This window comes from Eschrichtius robustus, chromosome 16 (genome assembly GCF_028021215.1).
Source record: "Eschrichtius robustus isolate mEscRob2 chromosome 16, mEscRob2.pri, whole genome shotgun sequence".
Taxonomy (NCBI): domain Eukaryota; kingdom Metazoa; phylum Chordata; class Mammalia; order Artiodactyla; family Eschrichtiidae; genus Eschrichtius; species Eschrichtius robustus.
In genome coordinates this window covers 83,190,662-83,216,073 of record NC_090839.1, presented here as the reverse complement: position 1 = coordinate 83,216,073, position 25,412 = coordinate 83,190,662, and the positions used below count along the sequence as shown (strand labels likewise).

Genomic DNA, 25,412 nt, shown 5'->3' with positions numbered 1-25,412 from the left:
TTATTATTTTCTTTTTCAAATATTGTATTTCATTTTTTATTATGTTATTTTATTACACAAGTAACATGGGCTTCTCGTAAAAGCCAAAGGTTAACATAAAAAGTGATCCCCATCTAGAGAGTGAAAATGAATCGGGGGAGTGATGATGTGGTTGGGTTTGCCTTCAGAGTGCTCACGCTGACGGCTCTGGAGGAGGGCCTGAAACAGGGGGCTGGAGACTGGATGCTGGAGACCCTTCTGGAAGCTTCTCTGCTGGGCAAGGTGTGAAATCTCAAGGACTTGATCTCGGGAGGGGTCTCTGAGACCCTAGAGGGAGGCGTGGATTTAGGAGTTATTCTGTGAAATTGCTAGATCTTGATGAATAACTGGTTTGGGGGTGGTGGGGGTGGGGGGAGGAGCAATGAGGGTTAGTGACCTGAGTAAATGGATGGGTGGGGGGCACTCCCGAGATGGGGAGGACAGAGGAGGAGCTTTTGGAGGTGGGGTCACTTTGGTTCAGGATGTCTAACGTGAAGTCCTGGGGGACATCCAGGAGGAGGCAGCTACTGGAAGGGCAGGTCTGGCGGCCAGGGAGGGGATCTGGACTGGGGAGAACAGCTTCATTCTACGTCATTTTGTGTCATTTGGATCTTTTACAAGGGGAATTTATTAATGTCTTTTAAAAAGCAGAAATGTGGCAGCATATAAGCAGTAGCTAATGGTGCAGGAGAGCGTTAGCTTATAGGGGAGCTCGGTGTAAAGCAGGGTTCCCAGGTATTGACCAGAGAAGAGGGACATTTTTGCTGCCTCTTGGCCCCTCCCCGCCCGCTCCCTGCATTGGAGACAGGTCAGGGGCTTGGTCCTTCTCTGTCTCCTCTTCCTGTCTCTCATTCACAGGGTCTAGATAATTTAGACGGTTCTTTGATGGGCCACTATCCAGGGTGTGGGCTGGGATAGGGCCCATGGTGTGCTGGCGCTGGCCCAGGCCGGCTCACGAGAACCAGTTGTGAAATTGTCAGGAATTTTGCAAGCTAGGTATTAAACACAGCCATCATTTAAACAATCAGATTGTGTGAACTTAAAATTAAGTACGTTCTATTAAAAACATAGGTAATGAATATTCAAAACTCATGACTTCTAGTAGTTCTCCTAGTAGTGTTTATACCACTACTACTACTACTATTTTACTACTGGTAAAAAAGCTACTATTTACTACTAGTAAGATTTTGTAGCATCTGTGCTTTTTTTGTTTTGTTCTGTTATTTATTTATTTATGGCTGCGTTGGGTCTTTGTTGCTACGCACGGGCTTTCTCTAGTTGCAGCGAGCGGGGGCTACTCTTCATTGAGGTGCACGGGCTTCTCATTGCAGTGGCTTCCCTTGTTGCGGAGCATGCGCTCTAGGTGCGCAGGCTTCAGCAGTTGTGGTGCACGAGCTTAGTTGCTCCGTGGCATGTGGGATCTTCCCAGACCAGGGATCAAACCCGTGTCCCCTGCATTGGCAGGCGGATTCTTAACCACTGCGCCACCAGGGAAGTCCCCAGCGTCTGTGTCTTTGAGGTTATTTACTCTACGTTGGAAATACTATATATAATCTCTTCCCAATTCTGTGTTCAGTGGCATCATGCTGGTAGCTTGAGATGGATCATGGTGGGAGAATTTACACTATGGAAATTGGCAAAGGCTACAAAATCAGGGTTATTATTATTATTATTTTTTTCTCTTGGAGAACTAGTTAAGACTTTCCCAGCACAGCACTGGCTGGAATATAGGCGGAGAGAGTAGTGGATGGAGACCACCCTGTCGGAGAGGACCACCAGGGTGGGCCAGGGTGGAGGACTGGGGAGGCCCCAGTCCTGTCACGGGAGCAGGGAGCCTTGAGAGGCGCATGGACATCAGGGCCGGGCACCACAAGGCCGGGAAGAGCCCCCTGCAGTGCAGCGAGGGATCCTTGCAGGAGAAGTTTCCAGAGCGGGGAGGGGTCGGGAGCTGAGGGTCAGAGACAGACTGGGAAGCAGAGTCTTATTAGGGCATGGAATGGTTTCCTTCTAGACACTGCTGGATGGAAAAATACCAACTGCAGGAAGAGCAGAGGACCGAGTGATATCTAACTACAGCCTGGCTTGTGTTTTTGACTTTTAAGTACTATACACACACACACACACACACACACACACACACACACAAACACATACACACACACAAACACATACACACACATACACACAGAGACAGAAATACATACACACACACACAAACACATACACACACAGACACAAACACATACACACATACACACACACACACAGACACAAACACATACACACACACACAAACACATACACACACAGACACAAACACACACAAACACATACACACACACACACACACATACACACACACATACACACACACACATACACACATGCCCCTACACACACAGGATAAAGCCTGGAAAAACACACACCTAGATGTTAACTGTGATTATGTTTATATGATGGAACTATAGGTCCTTTTCTTTTTTTAAATCAGTAACTACGTTTAAAAATTTTTCTGCAATGGACATGAATGATCTATGTAATAAACATTTAGAGAGAGAAAAGCTTGTTTTCTGGGAAGGAGAATGGGTGGCAGCAGGCGGGGGTGACGTGAGGGAAGCTGTTTTGTGGGCCAGGGCAGTGTCCATGCCACCCGTGGGCTCTGACCTCTGTCGGAGGGCCATTGCGGGAGAGGAGAGAGGTGGCAGGGAGGGGGGTCCCGGGGAAGACCAAAGGGGGATGGAGGTTTGCTTCTAAAAGGAGAAGAGGGGGCTTCCCTGGTGGTGCAGTGGTTGAGGGTCTGCCTGCCAATGCAGGGGACGCGGGTTCGAGCCCTGGTCTGGGAGGATCCCACATGCCGCGGAGCAGCTGGGCCCGTGAGCCACAACTACTGAGCCTGCACGTCTGGAGCCTGTGCTCCGCAACAAGAGAGGCCGCGATAGTGAGAGGCCCGCGCCCCGCGATGAAGAGTGGCCCCCGCTTGCCGCAACTAGAGAAAGCCCTCGCACAGAAACGAAGACCCAACACAGCCAAAAATAAATAAATAAATTTTTTAAAGTAAATAAATAAATAAAAGGAGAAGAGGGTTCTTAGCTTTCCTCTGGAAACACAGGGAAAATGGGAAGGGCTCAGGGAGGTACAAAGGTGGAAGGGAGACCAGGTGAACCGGAAACTGCCTGGAGTGAGCCTCAGGTTCCTTGACTGAAGAAATGGGAGTGACTTTCTGCAGCTCGGATTGTTGACTATTCCATGCACCCAGCACAGAGCCGGGGTGGGCCCCAGTTCTGAGCCGGCAGTGCAGTGCAGCTTGCGTTGAGGGCCTGCTGCGGGGAACCAGGCTGGGTGCTGGAGAGGAAACACAGCCCGTGGGAGCTTCCATTTAAGTCTGGGAGGCAGACATACACAGGTGAAGATGGGGTAAATCTCTTGAAGAATAAAGTGAGTAGAGGGTGCTGCACGTGGGTGGGCTTTTAGGTGAAGCAGTCAGGGAAGGCTTCTCTGAGGAGGTGAGGGAATGAGCCCTGTGACTGTCAGGGCAGAGGTTCTGGGAGGTGCTCCCACCTCTGTTTGCAATGAGCCCTCTCTCCCCAACCCCAGGGCCCCGCGGACCTTGGTGCCTTCCTGCTAGGCAGAAGGCCGGCTGAGTTGTAGCTGCGGTCCTGGTGTTCCCCCCACCCCTTTGCTGGCCCCACTTTTGACACTGGGTGCTCAACGAATGGGGTCCCTGGTGGCTGAGATTCGGCAGGTATGAAAAATGCCTGTCTCCGCTTCCCAGGCAGGGCAGGACCAAAGTCCTTGCGGAAGCAGGGGCGGATGCGCTCTCATCTGGGCACCTCCCACCACCCCCGCCTTGAGCGCCCCCCGCTCACGTTGGACCAGGCCACCAGCTGCTGTCACTCCACACCATGTCCTTTAGCCCTTTTTATCAAAGTTCTACTTTGAACTTGAAACCAGCAGTCAATTCCCTTGTGCCTGGTGTCTGGGGAAGGATCAGCTGCTGGCGTGAGGTTTAAGTCTGTTGCTGTCCTTTGCTTTCTTGGGGTTTTGCCGAGCCCATGCTGGTCCATGTGGGAACTAGGAGGGCGGGGAGGCCCAGGCCCTGCCCTCAGGGAGCCTCCAGAACCGCCCCAGAGGCTCAGCCCATCAGCCAGGTCTCATAGCTCTGACGACCCGCCAGCTCCTCTGGGAGGAGAGGTGGGGCTCGTAGAATGTCAGTGCTGGCCAGTACCTGAGCAATTTCTGACCTCGCCCTTTGTTGTCCCATGGGGAAGCTGAGGCCCAGATATGGGAAGGGGCTCGGCCAGGCCCAGCCAGTGTGTTACTAATGGCTCCCTGGAGGGAAGGGGGCTCTAGCGGGGTTGCCACGCTTTGCCCAGCTCAGGCGGCTGCAAGCTCCCCGGGGTGAGTGGGGGAGTGGGTGAAGGTTTGTGCCTGTGAGACTGGGGCGCCAAAGAGGAAAAATGCAGCAGAACACCCAAGTGTGGTCTCCAGGCTCGTGACCTGGATTTTATTTTAGCAGCTGTTCAAACAACTGGTCCCCGGGGCCTGTGACCTCTGGAAGGGACGGGGGTGGGGAAGAAAGGAGATTACCTGGGGGTCTGCCTGGGCCAGGACAGCTGGGGGGACAGCTGAGTAGGCAGGTTCTTGCCAAGAATAGCCACGCAGGGTCCCCCTCGACCTGGGACCCTTCTCTGTGCTCTCTGCACAGACAACAGGTAGGGCAGGGTCTCACCTGAGCCACGGCCATTGCGTTAAGCAGACATCACAGAGCCCCTCAGCATAAGGAAGTGTTCTGGAAATGGATATGGGAAAGGCACTGACACCTGCTAGCCACCTCCTATGCCTGCCTTACAAGGAAGCTCTGAGCCAGACCAGGTGGGCCTGGCTCCTGCCTGGGTAACTTTGGGCAAGTTTTATTTATAACCTCTGTTGCCTAATCTGCCAGATAAGAATATAATATAGCAAAAGTACTGAGTCCAGGGCTTCCCTGGTGGCGCAGTGGTTGAGAATCCGCCTGCCAATGCAAGGGACACAGGTTTGAGCCCTGACCCGGGAGGATCCCACATGCCGCGGAGCAACTAAGCCCGTGCGCCACAACTACTGAGCCTGAGCTCTAGAGCCCGCGAACCACAACTACTGAGCCCACGTGCCACAACTACTGAAGCCTGCGTGCCCGGAGCCCGTGCTCCGCAACAAAAGAAGCCACGACAGTGAGAAGCCCGTGCTCCACGACGAAGAGTAGCCCCCGCTCACCGCAACTAGAGAAAGCCCGTGTGCAGCAACGAAGACCCAACGCAGCCAAAAATAAATAAATAAATAAATTTTTATATATATATATATATATATATATATATGTATGTATAAAAAAAAGCGCCCAGTCCATTGAGGGCACGTAGTCTCACTTCATGAATGGTAGCTGCTGTTTTAATGACGATAATGATGATAACCTTGACCCCTCGTTGTTAGCAGGACCCGGAGCACCATCTAACTCGTGGCTTCCTCCCACTGTGGCTGCTTTCCAGAGCAGGGTTTTTTTCTTAAGGAATGGGCCCACCTGACCTAGTGGGGTTCCCAGGCCCCGTACTGCTGTGATCCCAGCAGAAGTTCCTTGTAACAAGATTGTCCTAGGTGAGAACCAGGGACCGGAGCTCAGCCCAGGCACAGGGAACAGCAGGACGAGGTTGGCTGCTCTGGGGGGTGTGTGTGTGGTGGGGGCAGAGCCACGGGTCCAAGGTCACCAGAACTTGCCTGGAAGCCCTTCTTCTGCCCCCTGATCCTTTTGTGGGTGTAACTTTTTTCTAATCCCTTAGTTTGAGGATCAGTCATTTTCATCACAGTAAGAATGGTCAGCACTTGTTCACTTGTGTGACCCAGGCACCGTCCCTAGGGCTTTGTGTCCATCACTGTACAGCAGCCCCGCGGCGGAGGGCAGGTGAGGAGACCGAGGTGGGGCTCCAGGGTCTGCTCCCTCAGCCACTGTGGCCTCCACCTTGTGGGATCTCAGGGGTGGAAGAGAAGAGCCTTGGGGACCCCTGCCCCTGCCCCCAGGGTCCCATGCAGGGTCCCACAGAAGGAGAAGGAGACATCCCTCTGCAGGAAGGAGTGCAAGATGAGATTGTTCCCTGCTCGAAGGGAACTGTAGGGTTTGGTCAGAATCTAGGAAACGGGTCCATGCAGAGGAGTCCAAGATTGGGGTGGTTGTAGTTTAGGGCTTGGCATGGCGGGTGCCTTGTACTCATTTCCTGGATGAATGAAAGTGCCCTGCACCAAGAGCCAGGGGCTGTTGGCCGGACCTTGGCTCTGCTGCCTCCTGCCTGGGGGGCCTAGATAAAGCACCTGATCGCTCTAAGCCTCAGTTTCCTCATCTGTAAAATGGGATCATGGAATCACTTCACAGGGTTAACTGTGAGGGTCCAATGAGCTACTGTATGTCTGCCTCTTAGCACAGAGCATCAATTCATGGGTGTGATCACTCTGGTTGTTAATCAAGTTCAATAGCAAAGCTCACTGATTTCCCAGGAGCCCAGCTCACAGCTGAGAGGGAGCCCCTTGCCCCTCAGTTAGGACCCCCGTCCTGGCTCCCCAGGCCCTGGGTGATCACATGCTTTCCCACCACTACCAGTGTCCCAGAGGGAGAACCTGCCTTCTTGAGCTTGTATGTCAGCCCTGCCTTGGAGTTGTGTGGCTTCCTCATCTCCCAGAAGCTCTGTCCTTCCAGCCTTGAGACAGCATGCAGCCAGGCCTGCGGCCCCAGGCTCCTTGGCCTTGGGTACAAAGAGGATGCTGGTGGAGCCGCTGCCCCTGTGGCCCCTCTACTGGCTACCCGTGGAAAGGACCAGAAACACAGGCAATTCTGATTAGGGGCATGGCAGTGTCTGCTTGCCTCCTGTCCCCATCTGTATTTGACAAGTCCGTCAGCCTCTGGAGTAGAGGAGGAAAAGGATGAGTCCTTCCCTGCCTGATACTTGGTCTGGCAGGAAGGAGGGGCAGCCTCCAAACCTTGAGGTATAAATGGGCAGGCTTGCCAGCATCCACTTGCACAGGAGGCCCTGCGTGGGGCCCAGGAGCCAGACACGCACAAAGCATGGTGGGTTTGAGCTCTGCTTTGTCCTTTTGTGAGTGATCGTAAGCAGGTTGCCCCGCTTCCCTTCTTTTTCTGAGTCTAGAGCACATCAGAGCCCAGGCCTGGGAGGCAGGCCCCCTCCGAGGGTTTGAGTCCCCATTTCTGCTGTGTGGCCTTGGGCGAGGCCCTGGCCTCTCTGAGTCTCAGGGTCATTCTTTCTGTAAAGAGGGGCTGGATCAGGGTACCCAGTTCAGTCCAGAGAGCCTGGAGTTCAGTCCAGGAATGAGGTTAAGTGCTTGCTTCCGCCTCCCACCCTCCTCACCCGCCCCCCCCTTTTCCTGGTCTGTGTGCCCTGAGGCTTGGGCTGCAGCTTGGGGACCGGGAAGAAGAGGGAGACTCAGGAGTGGAGTAAGAGGGTTTTCTGGCTCCTTCCTTGTTCCGAGATGTCTGTGGTCAGCTGTCAAGGAACAGTTAGGAGCCTTTCGTGGGGCCCAGAACTGGCTGGAGAAGAAGGTGGGGGGCACAGAGGTCCCCCCACAAGACCTGAGTCCCACATGGGGCCATGGGCGGCCTCAAAGTAACAGCTGAGGGCCTGAGCCCACCGGGATGCGGAAGTAGCAGCTTGCAACCCTCGGTCATGGGTTCATTCTGCCCTCAATTTCGAGTGACCCTGAGCAGTGGAAAGCCTTCAGAGGAGGCACTGTCCTGAGCTTCTCTAGAACTTTCTTCCCTAGAACTTTCCAGAGGGGTTGGCAGAGTAGGGAGCCACCCGGGGATGCCTACGGCCCAGGAGGAGTGAGACCCGCCCCAGGCCCCACTCCCAGCCCCGCCTGCCTCAGTTTCCCCCCCGGCCAGCTGGACTACGCGCTCCTGGGACCGCCGAGGGTCCAGCCCCCACCCGAGCCCTAACCGCCGCCTCTCTCGTCCTCCACAGGCTCCCCCCTGCACAAGCAGGCCTCGGGCCCCCCGGCCGCGGCCCCCGCCGCCCCCGAGAAGCCCGGCGCCAAGGCGGCCGAGGTGGGCGACGAGTTCGTGGGGGACTTCGTGGTGGGCGAGCGCGTGTGGGTGAATGGCGTGAAGCCGGGCGTGGTGCAGTACCTGGGCGAGACGCAGTTCGCGCCGGGCCAGTGGGCGGGCGTGGTGCTGGACGAGCCGGTGGGCAAGAACGACGGCGCCGTGGGCGGCGTGCGCTACTTCGAGTGCCCAGCCCTGCAGGGCATCTTCACGCGGCCCTCCAAGCTGACCCGGCAGCCTGCGGCCGAGGGCTCGGGCAGCGACGCGCACTCGGTCGAGTCGCTGACCACCCAGAACCTGTCGCTGCACTCGGGCACGGCCACGCCGCCGCTGACCAGCCGCGTCATCCCCCTGCGGGAGAGCGTCCTCAACAGCTCCGTCAAGACCGGCAACGAGTCGGGCTCCAACCTCTCCGACAGCGGCTCTGTGAAGCGGGGTGACAAGGACCTGCGCCTGGGAGACCGTGTGCTGGTGAGTCCCCCCCCCCACAAGCACTCCACCCCACGTGAGTGAGCTGGATCCCCGGGACTGGGCGGGGGGGGGACCCACGGGGCTCGGGTGGGGTCCGGCCTGGGGCACCCACTCCTGGTCAGACCCACAGAGTGACCAGGGAGACAGGTAAAGTGGGGACCTTGGAGACTGTCACTGTGTGACCCTGGGCAAGTGTCTTAACCTTCCTGGGCCTCAGTCTTCCCATCTGTAAAATGAGAACTTTAATAGTACCTGCCTTGTAGGTTGAAATGTGTGAATACATGTTAATGCCTTTAGACAGTGCCTGATACTTAGTGCCCTCAAAATGTTAGCTGTCATTGATATCCATTGATCCAGCCCACCAGCGTGGATGTGCCAGGATTATACTGGAAAAGGCTGGGGACCAGAGTACTCAAGACCCTTGGCCCTCCACTTCCTAGAGTAATGAAAATAAAAACAAAAATAAACAAATGGGACCTAATTAAATGTAAAAGCTTTTGCGCAGCAAAGGAAACCATAAACAAAACGAAAAGACAACCCACAGAATGGGAGAAAATATTTGCAGACGAAGCAACCGACAAGGGATTAATCTCCAAAATATACAAACAGCTCATGCAGTCAATATCAAAAAACAAACAACCTATTCAAAAAAAGGGCAGAAGATCTAAATAGATGTTTCTCCGAAGAAGACATACAGATGGCCAAAAAGCACATGAAAAGATGCTCAGTATCACTGAGAGATGTTGAGATGTTATTAGAGAAATGCGAATCAAAACTACAATGGGGTGTCATCTCACACGACTCAGAATGGGCATCATCAAAAAATCTACAAACAGTAAACGCTGGAGAGGGTGTGGAGAAAAGGGAACCCTCCTACACTGTTGGTGGGAATGTAAATTGGTACAACCATTATGGAGAACAGTATGGAAGTTCCTTAAAAAACTAAATATAGAACTACCATAGGATCCAGCAATCCCACTCCTGGGCATATGTCCAGAGAAAACCATAATTTGAAAAGATACATGCACCCCAGTGTTCACTGCAGCACTATTTACAGTAGCCAAGACAGGGAAGCAACCTAAATGTCCATTGACAGAGGAGCGGGTAAAGAAGATGTGGTATGTATATACAATGGAATATTAGCCATAAAAAAGAACGAAATAATGCCATCTGCAGCAACGTGGATGGACCTAGAGATTGTCATACCGAGTGAAGTAAGTCAGACAGAGAAGGACAGATATCATATGATATTGCTTATATGTGGGATCTTTAAAAAAATGGTACAAATGAACTTATTTACAAAACAGAAATACAGTCACAGACATAGAAAACAAACTTATGGTTGCCAGGGAGGAAAGGGGGGGATAAATTGGAAGATTGACATATACACACTACTATACATAAAATAAATAACTAATAAGGACCTACTGTATAGCACAGGGAACTCTACTTAATACTCCGTAAAGACCAATATGGGAAAAGGATCCAAAAAAGACTGGATATATGTATACGTATAACTGATTCACTTTGCTGTACACCTGAAACTAACACGTAAATCACCTATACTCCAATTAAAAAAAAAAAAAGACCCCTGGCCCAAGGTTGGGTGGTTCAGACATCTTATCAGCTATAACCCAGAGTGGTCAGGCAAGCTGGCTTACAGTCTCGCTGAGCTGTCCTCGGGGATGCCTGGGATCTGAGGGCACCTGCTGGCCATGGCCACTGCAGGGAAATCAGGCCCAGGTTCGTGCCTTTGCTGCTACTTGCCAGCTGTGTGATGCTGGGCGATTCACTTAACTGGGCCTCATTCCCATTCATTCATCATCTGTCCATTCAGCAGGACGGGCATAGATAACTCCCATGTGATACTTTTGTTGGGATCATTGAGAAGCTGCTGGCCATGGAAGTGCACTGTAGTTACCAAGGGCTCTGGCTGTGCAAGACCTGGGTGGTGTCATGTGAGTGCCCTGTGGGGTGGGCAGTGGAGCCCTTTAGGGTTATTCACCATCCCTGAATGCTCCTCAGGTTGGGAGAGGAGAGAGGTCTAACCCCGCTGTGATCCTGCCTGGAACTCCCCTTGCACCTGCTGCCCCCTCAGGGAGTGAGAACTGGACGTACTGAGCAGGGGGCACTCAAGCTGTCACGAGGCAGGCCCTGCTCTGGAAATCTCCGCCAGACTGCAGCCCTTCAGCAGGGTTGGCAGTAGCAGCAGACGGGCCCCAGTGACTTCGCAGCCTGAGACTGGGTTGCATCCTTTGGTTTGAAACACTGCTTTCTCCAGGGCGTATCCACGCCCAGCACTTTCTGCGCCTTGTCTCTTTTGGTTCTCCCCACTGCCTTGCGCAGTGGGTGTTGTCTCCCCATTTTACAGATGAGGAAACTGGGCTCAGCCCTGGAAAACAATCTGCCCAGGGCCACTCAGTCAGGAGGTGCTGGGCCATTCATTCCTTTATTCACTCATCAACTGTGACTGCCCTGGGAACAGGACATGCTTGGATTCTGGTGGGTTGGGGAGAGGAATTTGAAGGAGGGGTTTACTTTCACCTCAAGGATGGAGCCCCACGTGCCCCACCCTAGTCCACAGCTTCCCTTGGGTTAGTCCTCCAGCCTGGACCGCTGTGCACAGCCAGGATCCAGCTGGCTCGGCCGACCCTGGGACTTGCTACTTCTCCCTTGTGCCTTCTGTAAACACCTGACACATCATCTTCCTATCCCTACCCCTCCCTTTAACAAATTATATCCTGGACATGAATGGAGGTAGAGGCCTGAGCTTATACAATTTGAGGATGGGGGCTTTTTAGGAAACAACAATACAAAAAATATTGCTTTTGCAAATTTTACAAATCATGTGATCCCATGAATGTACTGTCAGGGCCCTCCCCACCCAGAGCCTCCAGAGAGGCTGGTGTATGTGAGGGGCTCTGATTACCCAAGCTACGTTAGCTTCACCTGCCACAAACCTGCTTCTGACCCGGGTCAAAGGCGTGAACAATATTTGTTATTTTTGAACATAAATAACAGAATTTATGTCCGTTAAGTTACGCTGCTCTTCAGTGATACCTCTGGATCCTGGTTTCGTTTGGGCCTTAGCACTACCCCAGGAGGTCCATGTACTCGCCAAATAGTCGTGGACAAGTTGTTTATCCTCTCTCTGCCTCAGTTTCTTTACCTGTAAGATGGGGATAAAAGTTCACCTGCTGGGAATTCCCTGGCAGTCGAGTGGTTAGGACTCTGTGCTTTCACTGCCGGGGCCCAGATTCGATCCCTGGTTGGGGAACTAAGATCCTGTAAGCCGCACAGCATGGCCAAAAAAAAAAAAAAAATTTTCACCTGCTGCCTATGTAGTGTTTAGAAGGTGGTCTGGCTCCAAGTAAGCTCTGTGAAGTGTTAGCTGGTATCAGCATTAAAGTCCATGAAGGGTGGGCATTCTCCCTGGGCCATGGGGTCCTGGGCATGGGGAGGGACTCAGAGCTCGGGGAGCCTCTCTGAGGTCACACAGCGGCTCACGTCGACCTGCATGTCCTTGGCTTCCGCTGGCCGAGTGCTTGCTGGGAGTGGAGCCTTGTGCCAAGAACTTTACACACAGAGTCCATTTCCTCTTCAACCCTGAGGGGCCCTGGCCCCTGGAGGAAGCCCTGAGAGGGTGACACAGGGGGAACATGCCTGACCTTCCTGGAATAGTGTCACTTAAAATACTGGGAATCTTGTCACATGCCTGCCAGAGCCAAATTGGCAGAATTTTCAGGTGTGGTTTGGAGTTCCACACTGAGCTGCATGGATTCACCTCTTACTACCCCAGCTGCCCACGACGCAGATGTTCATTGTTCCATTTTACAGGCTGAGGATGAGAATCAGAGGCCTGAGTTCCCCACAGCACCCAGAGTGGAAGTGGCAGAGCTGGGTTGTCCTGCCTTTGTCCTTCCCGCCCTCGGCCCCTCCCCCGCCCCGGGACGGGGCGCACACGCACACGCACATACACACAGATAACCTTTCTGGCTAATCCCTGAAATTCCTCCAGCATCGAATCATTCTATGCCGCCCCAACTTCCTCTTCTGAAATCCTCCCTCCCTGAGTGCTCCCATAGCTCGGACTGGGTGAGTTTGGGGTAGTACTCAAGGACCCTGGGTGTCTGGAGTTGGGGCGCACGGCGGAGGTGGGAGCAGAGAGATGCAATGACTTGTCCAAGGGCACACAGCCTTTTAGAACGTGCCTGGCACAGCTGAGATGGGACCCAGGCCCAGTGGCCCAGTCTGGTGGGACCCTGGCACCCCTGGGCACCTTCCAGGCCCGGGGAGCCTATGGGGGGCCCTCGGCTGCCTAGCTGGCCTGAGACGTAGCTGCTGTGTGTGCCCCCCAAGGTGTGGTCTCGAGGGTCCATCCCAGGAAGTGGTCTGTCCGCGTGGTTTTACGGACGTTGCTCCAGAGGCAGCAGGGCTGGTGCGGCAGATTCCGGAGCCATGAGTTTGGGATTTAGGTCGTGGAAGAGAAGAGACGTTCCGGGGGAATTAACGGAGAAGCAGGAACCGAGACTATGTAGAAAGGCAGCTTGAGAACTGGTGGCACAGAAGAGGGGTAGGAAGACAGCCCCACCCGGGGGCTGATCCAGACTCAGGCAGGCCTGCTGGGGCAGAGACCACCGGGCCTTAATCACCCATTGTACAGGGAAGGACCGTGAAGGTCAGAGAGGGCGAGCGGTTGCCTGGGGTCACACAGCACATCATGGGCTGGCCTGGAAGAGGAGCTCTGGGCTTCTGTCTACCAGTCCTGGAATTGTCCTCTGTATCCCCCCGACCCCGAGTGGATCCAGCAGTCCAGGTGGAGGGCTGGAAGTATCTTGGTCAGCTACAGTTGCCAGCATGGGGTCTGATTAGCAAGGACCAGGGGAGGCTGTCTCAGGAAGGAAGAGGCCTGGCTGGTTGCTTGTGGCTCCAAGAGGTGCCCCAGGGCCAAAGCCGCAAGGAGTGGATGTCAGTGGGGTAATGGGAGAGCTCTGACCCCCAAAGATGTCAGATGGCCCATAGGTTGCTGTGGAGGGTCGGGTTCTCCAAAAGTAGGCGCAAAGGTGGGGTTTTTGGGGTGGTTCTTAGGGCTTTTAACTTCTGTGAAAGATTGGGCAGAGGGAGAAGTCAGACTGCTCTGCAGGCCAGACAGAGTCTCGGCCAACCTGGGGCAGCTCTGGAGCGAGACTGCCCATCACAGCGTCCCGTGCTGAGCCACCGTGTCCGGGCCTTTCTGCCCCGGCCTCGCTCAGTCACCGCATGTTGAGTGCCCCATCTCAGGCGAGGGGCTCCGCACAGCAGGGCAGCAAGGGCTTCCTTGAAGCAGGATCTGAGTGGAGCATCTCCAAGTACTTGAAGTCTCTGCCCCTTTATGTCCCTTCATGTACTGGCCACAGAAGCATCCTGAGGAGGGTGGACCAAGAAACCTTTCCAGGGAATCGCCTGTACTGCTGGCACCCTCTCCCGGCATATCCCAAAGCCCCCTGCCGGTGCCAGCCTGGCCCTGCAGATAACCCAGAGGGTACCAGCCCGCGAGGCAGTCTGAGCAGCCCGGCCCCTCTGCACTGGGTAGGTAGGTTCTCTGCAGGGCTGTGTCCTGCCTGCTGCCCCCTCGGCAGCTGGCCTGGGCAGTGTGGGACCCGCCTCCTGAGAGATGAGGAATGAGGTTTTCTCTCTGCAGGTGTCTCCCTCTCTCCTCAGGCCCCGGTCAAGTTCCCACCACTCTGCTGAGAACAGACAGACACCCAGCAGGGCCATCTGTAGTGTGGAGGCTGCAAGGTGGCCTCTGGGGTGTACAGGCCTGGGCGTGAGCTCAGCTCTGCCGCTCACAGCGGTGTCCCAGGGCAGGGTGCTGAGCCTCAGTTTCCTCGTCTTTAAAATGGGCCTGATATTCCCATTTCGTAGGATTTGTATAAAATGAATAAGGAAGGGACTTCCCTGGCCGTCCAGTGGTCAAGACTCTGAGCTTCCACTGCAGGGGGCGTGGGTACCATCCCTGATCGGGGGACTAAGATCCCGCATGCCATGGCGTGGCATAAATAAATAAACAAACAAACAAACAAACAAATAAATAGAATAAGGAAGACTCCCGGCGTGGAGTGAGCCCTCGGGAAAGGCTGGTTTTCTTTCCTTGCTCTGAGTGTTGTTTCTTCACCCCGGAGTCTTCACGGCTGAGGGGCAAGTGCTGTGATGCCCATTGTGAGGCCTGGCTGTAGACGGGAGAGGGTTGTGAGGACCGGCCAGGGGGCATCCTGGGGGCTGCTGTCCTGGGTGCTCAGGCAGAGGGAGCTGGCGTCCGTTGGGAGCGGGGAGGGGTGAGCAGGAGGGGACTCGGTGGCCCACCGAGCACACAGGGCTACTGGGCCTCCGTGTTCAGGCTGTGCTAATGGGGGGGCAGAGCCAGGTAAGGCAGGGGGCCCAGGAGGTACTAGATCTGCCTCCTGCTTCCTCTGTGTTGTCATGGGGCTTCTGGCTGGATGGCAGGGGGCAAGGGTGTGGCCTTTAAGTCCTCCCATTTCCTAGAGGGGCAGGGGCAGGGCCTGGGAGGTCAGACTGACCCCAGGCTAGGAAGACGCCAGAATGTCTCCCTTTTTTTTTTTTTTCCCTTTGGCCACACCGCACAGCATGTGGGATCCTAGTTCCCTGACCAGGGATCGAACCCGTGCCCTCTGCAGTGGAAGCGTGGATTCTTAACCACTGGACTGCCAGGGAAGTGCTGAAATGTCTCCCTTTTTCCCAGGGTCACAGTCGGGGAATTCTGGCCCGAGTTTGTGCAGTAGTCTCTGTCTGCCCCCTCCCACCTTTTCTTTAAAGTATCCACGTGCCTGGGAGGACAAATGACCGATTCCCGCATGTGCTGGGCTGGGGAGAGGACGGACCCGAGGCCCGCAGACCTACTTGGGGGAGTCAGCTGGGCCACTCACTACCTGCCGCTTAGCCTCTCTGACCCTCAGTCTCTTCTTTTGTAATATTCATAACCATCTTCTCTCCAAAAAATTGCCAATGCCTGCCCCTCCCCCACATTTCAGCTGTGACTCTTCTGTGCTTCCCGGGAAGAACAGGGCTGTTGTCCACCACCAAACCCGCCAGCGTCTGCGCACTCTGCCTTCCCTCCAGCTGGTTTTGTCCAGTCCAGGGCCCCAACCTCCAGCCCCTCCCACCCGCCCCCTGCAGACAGCCTCCCTCCTCCCCTGCACATTCCCCCTTTCCCGACTCTCCCCCAACCCCTTGTCTTCCTCCTGCTATTTGCCCATTTCTCTGTCCTCCCTTCAGCTAAACCCCTTAAGAGGCCCGTCCGTGACCGTGGTCTCCACCTCCTGCTCTCTCCCCATCACCGATCACTCTAGGGAACTCCCCCCCCGCAAGGCCACCAGGGCCCTTCACATTCCAAGTACGATGGTCAGTTCTCAGTCCTCATCTTATTTCACCTCTCAGCAGAATCGGCCACCATCTCTCCCTGCCTCCTTCTAGAAGCACTTTCTTCCCTCACCTCCTGGGATTCCACACACTCCCCTGGTTCCTCCTACCTCCCTGCTCTTCCTCTTCCCAGCATCAGGTCAGAACCCCAGCCTCCGCTTGTCTCTCCCTTGATGGAACCATCCAGGCCCGTGACTTAGGACAGTCCAAGCATATGTGGGCATCACACTGCCCAGGGTTCCATCTCCTGTCTCATGTGTCAAGCGCTTAGTCAACATCTCCACTTAACCTGCATTAGTTTCCTATGGCTGCTGTAACAAGTACCATAAACTGGGTGACTTAAAACAGAAATGTACGCTCTCCGAGTTCTGGAGGTTAGACACTTGAAATCCCAGGTGTTGGCAGGGCCATGCTGTCTCTGTAGGATCAAGGGAAGAATCTGCTTCACGCCCTTCTCTTGGGTTCTGGTGTTGCCCGCACTCCTCGGCGTCCCTTGGCTTATAGGTGCATTTCTTGAATCTCTGCCTCAGTCTTTACATGGCCTTCTTCCCTCCGTGTCTCTTCTCTTATAAGGACACCAGTCATGTTGGATTAGGGCCCGTCCTAATGACCTCATCCTAACGTGATCACATCTAAAAGACCCTGTTTTTATTTATGTATTTGTTTGTTTGTTTATTGGCTGTGCCGCACGGCTTGCGGGATCTCAGTTCCCCAACCAGGGGTTTGAACCCGGGCCACGGCAGTGAAAGCCCGGAATCCTAAGCACGAGGCCACCAGGGAACTCCCATAAGAGACCCTATTTTTTAATCAGGTTACACTCATAGTCGTGGGAGTCAGGTCTTCAGCGTATCTTTTTGGGGAACACAGTTCAAACTATAACACACCCAACCCCCATCCCCGACCTGCTCTGCCCTGTCCTCCCCATCTCAGTGAATGGCACACGTGTGTCTCCAGCAGACCAATCCAGGAACTTGGCAGTTGGCCTTACGTCCTGCTTTTCTCTCCTGACCACGTGATTCATAATCAGGCCTCTGGTGCTGCCTCCAAAATACACCCAAGTTGGTCCCCAGCCCACCACCTCTGTGGGCAGCTCATCTCTCTCCAGCAATGGAACCGCCCCCTCCTTGGTCTCCCTGCCCCCACTCAGGGCCCAACACTCCAGGAGCCCCCATCTTACGTGGGATAAAACCCACCCAGCTTCCCATGGCCCCCAGACCCTTGCGGTCTGCCCGCCCACCCTCCTATGATCCGACTTCGCCCTCCGTCCTGGCTGCACTCGGCCGCCCCGGCCTCCTTCTCTTTGCTCCCGTACCAGGCCAGTGCCTCTGCCGTGCCCTGCTGACCTCCTCCACCTGGGACTCTGACCCCAGGGCTCCCCGCAGCTCACTGCCCTGCTTCCATTAGGCCTCTGCGCCAAGGTCACCTCTTGGAGACGGGGCCCTCCGGTGCTGTTCCACGTAGCCTTTGTCATCCTCCTGGACTGACAGCACTTACTCACTTACTGCTGGGCTGTCTGCTTCCCGCCCTGACGAGGAAGGTTGGGGTGTTTTGCTCACATGGCTGCACCCCCAGTGCCTGCAACAGAGCCCGGTGCCAGGAAGGCGCTCAAACCTTCCTGCTCCGTGAATGACTCACGGCCCTGCCAGGTGGTCCTGAGAGCGCGTGAGGTACCACGTGTGTGACGTCGATGCTGCAAAAGCTAGTTGAGCCCCCGATGCCCCTCACTAGCTGTTGAGGTCAGCGACGTGGACACGGTCAGGGAGGATCACCGAGAGGGGCTGCTCGCCTCTGTCCCCTCATCTCCCTGAAGGTGGCCCAGTGCCACCACTCACCTGCCCGTCTCTCCCGGGCAGCCTCCTTCCTGCCAGGACCCCCTCCTTCCCCGCTTGCTCTGCTCTTCCGCCACAGCGGCCCGGCAGGGGCTGCTCCAGGCCTTGGAAATGAGCCCCTCACTGGACCCTCACGGCTGCCCTGTGAGACGGGGGGACTTGCCCCAGCCTCCTGATCGCAGAGCTGTCTGTCCTTGTGGGCGAGACGCATGGGTTTATTTTAGACGAGCCACCTATTTTAACTTCCTCAGAGGAAAATCCCGGAGAAACAGATAAATTCAGTCTGCCCACCTCCCTTGTTTTATGAGACCCGGGATGTAGTCGGTGTTTGGCCCAGGCCAGCGGGGACTCCAGCCTCACAGATAACCCTCAGGTGCTGGAAAAGGAGCGGGTGGGGCTCATCCTTCCGGAGACTGGGGCCCAGCCTGCCCCCCAGTGGGGGTGTGGGGAGGGACAGTCCTTTAGTGGAACTACAGGGACTCTGGTGCATTGCTGGGGAGGGCCAGGATGCAAAATGCACAGGCACTTAGGAAGACAGTTTGGCCACTTCTTACAAAACTAAACATACTCTCACCATACGATTCAGCAATCCTGCTCCTTGGTACTTACGCAAATGAGTTGACATACCTGCATGAAGACCTGCACACAAATATTTCTAGCAACTTTATTCCTAGTTACTAAAACTTGGAAGCAACCGCGATGTTCTTCAGTAGGTGAATGGATAAATAAACTAAGGTGCATCCAGGCAGTGGAGTGTTATTCAAGGCTAAAAGGAAATGAGCTGTCAAGCCATGAAAAGACATTCAGGACGCTTAAATGCGTAGTATTAAGTGACTGAAGCCAGTGGGAAAATGCCACATACTATATGATTCCAACTGTATGACATTCTGGAGAAGACAAAACTTTGGGGGCAGTAAAAGATCGTTGGTTATCAGGAGGCGGGGGGGGGGAGGGATAAATAGGTGGAACACAGCATTTTTAGGGCACTGAAACTACTCTGTATGGTACTATAATGGTGGGTACAAGTCATTATATATATTTCTCAAAATCCATAGAATGTACAACACCAAGAGTGAACCCTAATGTAAACTATGGACTTTAGTTAATAACAATTTGTTGGCTCACCATTGTAATAAATGCACCCCACTGATGCAGCGTGTTAATAAGAGGGGAAACTGTAGGGGCGAGAGGTGAGGGGATATATGCGAATTCTCTGTATTTTCTGCTCAAATATTCCAGAAACCTAAAATATCTCTATAAAACAAAGTCTATTAGGGACTTCCTTGGTGGTCCAGTGGTTAAGAATCCGCCTTTCAATGCAGGGGGTGCGGGTTTGATCCCTGGTCGGGGAGCTAAGATCCCACATGCCTCGGGGCCAAAAAACCAAAACATAAAACAGAAATAATATTGTAACAAATTCAATAAAGACTTTAAAAAAAATGGTCCACATCAAAAAATCTTAAAAAAAAAAAAAAGAGAATCCGCCTTCCAATGCAGAGGAGACGGGTTCGATCCCTGATCGGGGAACTAAGATCCCACATGCTGCAGGGCAACTAAGCTGACACACCACAACTCACAAAGGGGCTCTGGAGATTTAGGCAGTTGAAAGAGTTTAGGTTACATTAGTTTAAGGGCCATAAAAACTAGGCAAACAATCATAAAAGACAGTTGCTATCTGTAGGGAAAAATTGGTGCTGGGAGGGAAAAGTATCTGCATCTGCCCATCCGCATCTGTGAGTAGTGTTTGCTTAGTCCCAGCACCGTCAACCTGGAGAGACTGATCAAAATGAAGCCATCACTGCGTGGCAGGGGTAGAAACCCAGTAGGGGTGTGTGCAGCCTGGTGATGGGGAGGGAACGCCTCCCCTTCCCCGATGAGACGCAGATGGATGTCACCCCCAAATTGAAAAATTGACAAGTAGCAATATTAGCATGTCATTTAGAAATATGGAGGTCAACACCAAAAAGCTTCATCTTAAAGAGTGAAAGTGCTTCTGGGGAGAGATGGAGAAACTTACAGGAATTTTTAAGGCTTTGGAAGTGTATATATATATATAAAACTTTATGTATATATATAACTTGAATTGAAAGTTTTTAAAATCATTGTTACAGTAATATTCCTGATTATTGGCCTGTCCTGTGAGTTTTTTTAATTGTGGTAAAATACACGTAACATACCATTTACCTTCTTAACCATTTTTGAGCTTACAGTTCACTAGTAGTAAGTATATTCACATTGTTGCACAACAGATCTTTTTCATCTTGCGAAACTGAAACTGTATTCCCATTAAACAACAACTCCCCACTTCCCTTCCTGCCCAGCTCCTGGCAACCCCCATTTAAACCATTCTTTTTTTTCTTTTGGCAACGCAGCTCGGCTTGTGGGATCTCAGTTCCCTGATCAGGGATTGAACCCGGGCCCTCGGCTGTGAAAGCGTGGAGTCCCAACCACTGGACCGCCAGGGAATTCCCTAAACCTTTTTTTTTTTTTTAACATCTTTATTGAAGTATAATTGCTTTACAGTGGTGTGTTAGTTTCTGCTTTATAACAAAGTGAATCAGCTATACATATACATATATCCCCCTATCTCCTCCCTCTTGCGTCTCCCTCCCACCCCCAAACCATTTTTAAGGATAACATTTATTGAGACTCTCGTATGCTCCAGACACTGCACATTTAGTACTTAATCCTCACAAAAGCCATTTTGACAGATGAAGATGCTGGAGCTCAGAGAGGTTAGGTAACTTGCCCAAGCTCACACGGCTTGTAAGTGGCAGAGTTTGAATGCAGGTCTGTCTTTCTGACTCCAGAGCTCTTGCTCAGGACAGCCCTGGGAAGCACTGTTTATACCTGTACCCCTCCCAACTGTCCTTGGGCCTCCCCCTCATCTCCCCTGGCCCTTGCACACTGCAAGGGAGGGGTGGGATGAGCCCAGGCACCTGGGTGCCTGTGCCATCTCTACAGTTCCCACTGCATCCTCTGGACCTGAGTCTCTCTGTGTGCCTATAGGTTGGTGGGACGAAGACTGGCGTGGTACGGTACGTCGGGGAGACAGACTTTGCCAAGGGCGAGTGGTGTGGCGTGGAGCTGGACGAGCCCCTTGGGAAGAACGATGGGGCAGTGGCGGGCACCAGGTATGGCGGGGAGGGAGGAAGGGAGTCCTCTTCTCCTGGGGTGGGTGCATGGGTCGGGGCTGGGGCATCTGAGAATGCCAGTGTTGAGCATCTGGGTGACTGTGCCAGACACCATGTATAGATGCTACCACCTCCCTTCTGTCATAGCAGCTCACAGAAGCAGGTGGTGGGAGTATCACCCCATTTTACAGATCAGAGAACCAAGGCCAGAGAGGTCATTGCTCAAGGTCACACAGAGAGTCACGAGTAAGCACTAGGAGAGTCATCTGTCCCTGGGTTCCCCTCCCCCTGCCACCCGTGACTGAGTGAGGTGGGAACACCAGAAAAGGAGAGGCAGGGGTCCTGCCTTCTGAGAGTTGCCCTGGGTGACACAGGAAATAATCAGACAGTGCCTGGTGCTGTACAGCCAAGGTTAGGGTCACAGCTGGGTCCCAGGTTTCTCAGCATCTCTGATTAAAGGGAATTGACTGCCAGGAATGCTGGGTCGGGAGGGTCTAAGGCCATGCCTGGGCCCTTTGAGGGTGGGGGGGGGGTGCTATGGCTGAGCAGCGTCAGGGGTGTGGGGCTAAGGCAAGGTGGCCCGCGAGCCTGTGTTGGCTGTCCCTGGGCTAGGTTCTGTCGTCCAGGTGAGGCTGTGACAGCTCTGAGAAGGAAGGTGTGCTAGGCTGGGGGCTAGGCTGCACAAAGACCTGAATGTGGGAAGAGGCAGGGTGGGATGGCAGTTTCAAGGTGAGCGGGAAACTGGACAGAACTAGGTCCCTGGTCCCACGTGGAATCCATGGCTAGAGAGGTTTTGAGAGAAGATGATCCAGAGTTCCATGACAACACTTGCCTTCCTGTTTTCAAGACGGATGTTTCTCTCAACTTACTCTTGCTTTCAGAATCCAGGGGCAGGTTGGGCAGCATCCCTCACCCCACCCCTGAGGTGCCTCCTTCCGGCTTCTGCTTCTCCATCTGGGGGCTCTATGGGCAGAGAGCCTTGGGGCTGGGGGTGGTCCAGGGGCAGCCATGAGAGTGGGGCTGCAGATATGGCTGGGGGCCTCTGACTGATGTGTGGGAGCCAAAGCATAGTGGGCTTTGGAGTCCACTGGGTCCAGTCTCAGCTTTGCCATTTAACTAGCTGTGTGACTGTGGGCAGGTTACTTAACCTCTCTGAGCCTAAATCTCATCTGTGAAATATGGATAACAATAGAGTGGTTGGGGGATCGAAATGAGCATTTATAAAAAAACAAAAAAAATTTAAAAAAATTTTTAAAAAATGAGCATTTATGTAAAGGGACTGGCATAGAGCAGGTGCTCGGTAATTGTTATTCCCCCATCCCCCAGAAATATGCCCAACCGCTGTTCGTGGCTATGCAGAATATCAGGCCCTGCTCACCTCTATTCCCTTTCTGGGAGTCCTGTCTATTGGTCTTAGGGTGTGGGTGATGGGTCCCTCAGGAGAAGCCTCTCTCTGCTGGGCTCTGAAGAGGTAGGGGAGGCAGGCCAGGCTCCAAGCTGTGGGGCCGTGACAGCAGCATGGTCTCTCCTACCTCTCCAGGTACTTCCAGTGCCCGCCCAAATTTGGTCTCTTCGCGCCCATCCACAAGGTAATCCGCATCGGCTTCCCATCCACCAGCCCAGCCAAGGCCAAGAAGACCAAGCGCATGGCCATGGGAGTCTCGGCACTGACCCACAGTCCCAGCAGTTCCTCCATCAGCTCCGTCAGCTCTGTGGCCTCCTCTGTGGGGGGCCGGCCCAGCCGCAGTGGCCTGGTGAGGGATACCCTGGTGTGTGTATGGGGGTGGGGCGGGGACAGAGAGACCCAGTTGTCCCCTGACTTGCTCTGGTTCCAGGCATCAGTCAGTTTGGAGTTTTTGAACAAAGATGAAAGTGCATATTTTTTAACAGAGAAATTGACCCATTTACATTTATTGTTATTTTTATGTTACCGATTTGTCAGTAGCTTAAGCCCTCCCCTGGGAGTTAAAGAGGGTCATACAGAGGCAGGGCAGGTAATACAGGTGCACACAGGTTATACAGGTGCAGGGCAGGTGCTTTAGAAAGGCTGGCACAGCCACCTTGGGTGAGGAGGGAAGGTGAGGTTGCCCTTTCAGCAGAGCTCTGTCTACACGGGAGGTTCCTCCTAGTCCAGGAGAAGGTGGCCCAGGTGAAGGAGCCCACCATGAGGCAGACCCCCAGGGGCTGTGACTCTCCTGGGAGCAGGGAGTTCCCTGGGCTGCAAACATCATGATTCCCTTTACATACCTAGGCAGAGTGTCTAGGGCCCTGGGAGGGGGAGGAACCAAACCCCAGCAGTTGAGGCACTTCGGCCCGCCACTTGCTGGGTAGTGGTGGGTTGCCTGGACGGTGATCCACATCCCTGAGTCCTGCCTGCACCCACGCCTTCCTGCAGCTCACGGAAACCTCTTCGCGCTATGCCCGCAAGATCTCGGGCACGACTGCCTTGCAAGAGGCGCTGAAGGAGAAACAGCAGCACATCGAGCAGTTGCTGGCTGAACGGGACCTGGAGCGGGCCGAGGTGGCCAAGGCCACGAGCCACATCTGTGAGGTGGAGAAGGAGATTGCCCTGCTCAAGGCACAGCACGAGCAGGTGGGTGGGCAGGCAGGGCCATGGAGCACCCAGAGGGCACCAGCGGTCTCCTCGGGCCAGTCTTGTCCCTCAGTCACGCTCAGTGAGGAGAACTTGGGGTGTGCAGAGAAAACTGAGATGCATGTTACACACACCCCTCATCCTCCTGGTGAATTTCCTTCCAATGGTAGGTCCACATTCTACCTCCAGAACCTCGATACAAACTTGTGTATCCTGCTTTTTCCTACCTCCTATAGTGCGAGCATGATTTCTAGGTCATGGAAAATTCTTCCCCGTTTGAACGACTGCATTGCCGTCTGTCACGGGCTGTGTCCTTACTGACGTGGCCTGTCCCCTGCTGGTGTTTAGGTTGTTTTCCAATTCCTCACTTTTTCTAAATAATACTGATGTAAACATTTTTGGGGTACATCTGTCCACATTTCAGATCATGCTTTCGAGCAGATTCCTGGGTTGGGTTTCAGGGAAGGAAGTCCTTGCCCATAGCCTTGACTCTGCTGCTGTCATGTGTCTACTCTTCCCTGATGCTTGTTCCCCACATGGGAGCTCCCTCCTAGGCCCCTGTCCCCATTTGGAGCCTGGCTCACTCTTCCCTCGGGTTCTGGAATTTTTAAGGCCAAGCTCACGTGTGTGTCGTGACAGGGGCCTTGACAAGACAATAGGTCTTAGGCCCTCAAGGGCTGAGGGAGGTGGCAGGTACTGGGGGCAGGTGGACCTGAGGTTCCCGTTCCTGGCACTCAGCCGGCCCTCTTCCCTCACATCTAGGTCCACGGTTCCGGTCAGACTAGGGCTGGCAGGGGAGTAGGGGTGGCTGGGTTCCAGGCCTGGCTCCTCGCACCACCTCCACACCCACCCCTCCCCCACCTGGCTCCCGGTCCCCAGGCGGAGGCTGACCCTGTCCTGGCCCTCACTCGGGGCCCAGTATGTTGCAGAGGCAGAGGAGAAGCTGCAGCGGGCCCGGCTGCTGGTGGAGAGCGTGCGGAAAGAGAAGGTGGACCTGTCCAACCAGCTGGAGGAGGAGAGGAGGTAGGTGCCACTCCTGTCCTGGTCCTGGGGGGACACTTTCCCGGAGCCTCGTTAAGGATGACCAGGAAAAGCAAGGCTCAGGACCAGCAGGCACAAACCCCGCCTCCACCACGTACTGGCTGTGTCACCTGGGCTGGTGACGTGAGCTCTGCGGGCCTTAGTCCTCTCATCTGCAAAGTGGGGTGATGATCCCCATCTCTGCAGGCTGTTGGGAGGACTTACAAGATAACTCCAGTAAAGCACCCAGCATGGCACTGAGCACATGGGAGACACTACATACGTCACTGTTTTCCTTCCTGACATGGGGTTCACCGTTCCAGCCCTGCCCGGCTCATGCAGCATCATGAGAACGCCCAGGCGGGCGGGGGGACCTCTCACTAGGGAGACGTGCATCCGATGTCCCCACCCCGTGACCCAGTTCAGCGCAGGGAACACCCCTTCTGCATCAGGTCCCTCGCGTGGAGCTCACAGCCCGTGTCCTGAAGCTTCATTCCCATTTCATGTGTCAGGAAACCGAGGCTCAGAGAAGCAGCAGGAAAAGGCCCCTGGAAACACCTTGCCCCTGGGGCTCAGCCTCGGGGCTGGGAGCTTTACCTGCTCTGTCTCCCTCTGTCTTACAATTAGCCCAGGAGGCAGGTATTGCCCCCCAGGTCACAGATGAGAAAACTGAGGCTCAGAGCAGGGAAGGGACTTGCCTGAGGTCACCAGCCTGTTAGTGGTGCCACTGGCTCTTTCTGTCCTGCCAGTGGCAAGTGGGAGTTGTGTTCCCTCCGTGTGGGGACTCTGGCCTGACTTGGTCCTGGGTCACCTGGTGGGGCTCAGAGCTGACTAGGGTCTGACAAGGGTTTCCCTCT

General features: G+C 54.2%; 1 protein-coding gene across 3 annotated transcripts in view; it reads left to right on the top strand.

Moving 5' to 3' along the window:
* CLIP2 (CAP-Gly domain containing linker protein 2) overlaps nucleotides 1-25,412 on the top strand; it is a 78,009-nt gene that overhangs the window by 26,511 nt on the left and 26,086 nt on the right. For all 3 annotated transcript variants that reach the window (XM_068566136.1, XM_068566138.1, XM_068566137.1), the window contains exons 3-7: nucleotides 8,013-8,563; nucleotides 20,818-20,942; nucleotides 22,483-22,696; nucleotides 23,338-23,535; nucleotides 24,455-24,558. In XM_068566136.1, coding sequence (XP_068422237.1) covers nucleotides 8,013-8,563; nucleotides 20,818-20,942; nucleotides 22,483-22,696; nucleotides 23,338-23,535; nucleotides 24,455-24,558 — 1,192 coding nt within the window. The remainder of the gene's footprint in view (nucleotides 1-8,012; nucleotides 8,564-20,817; nucleotides 20,943-22,482; nucleotides 22,697-23,337; nucleotides 23,536-24,454; nucleotides 24,559-25,412) is intronic.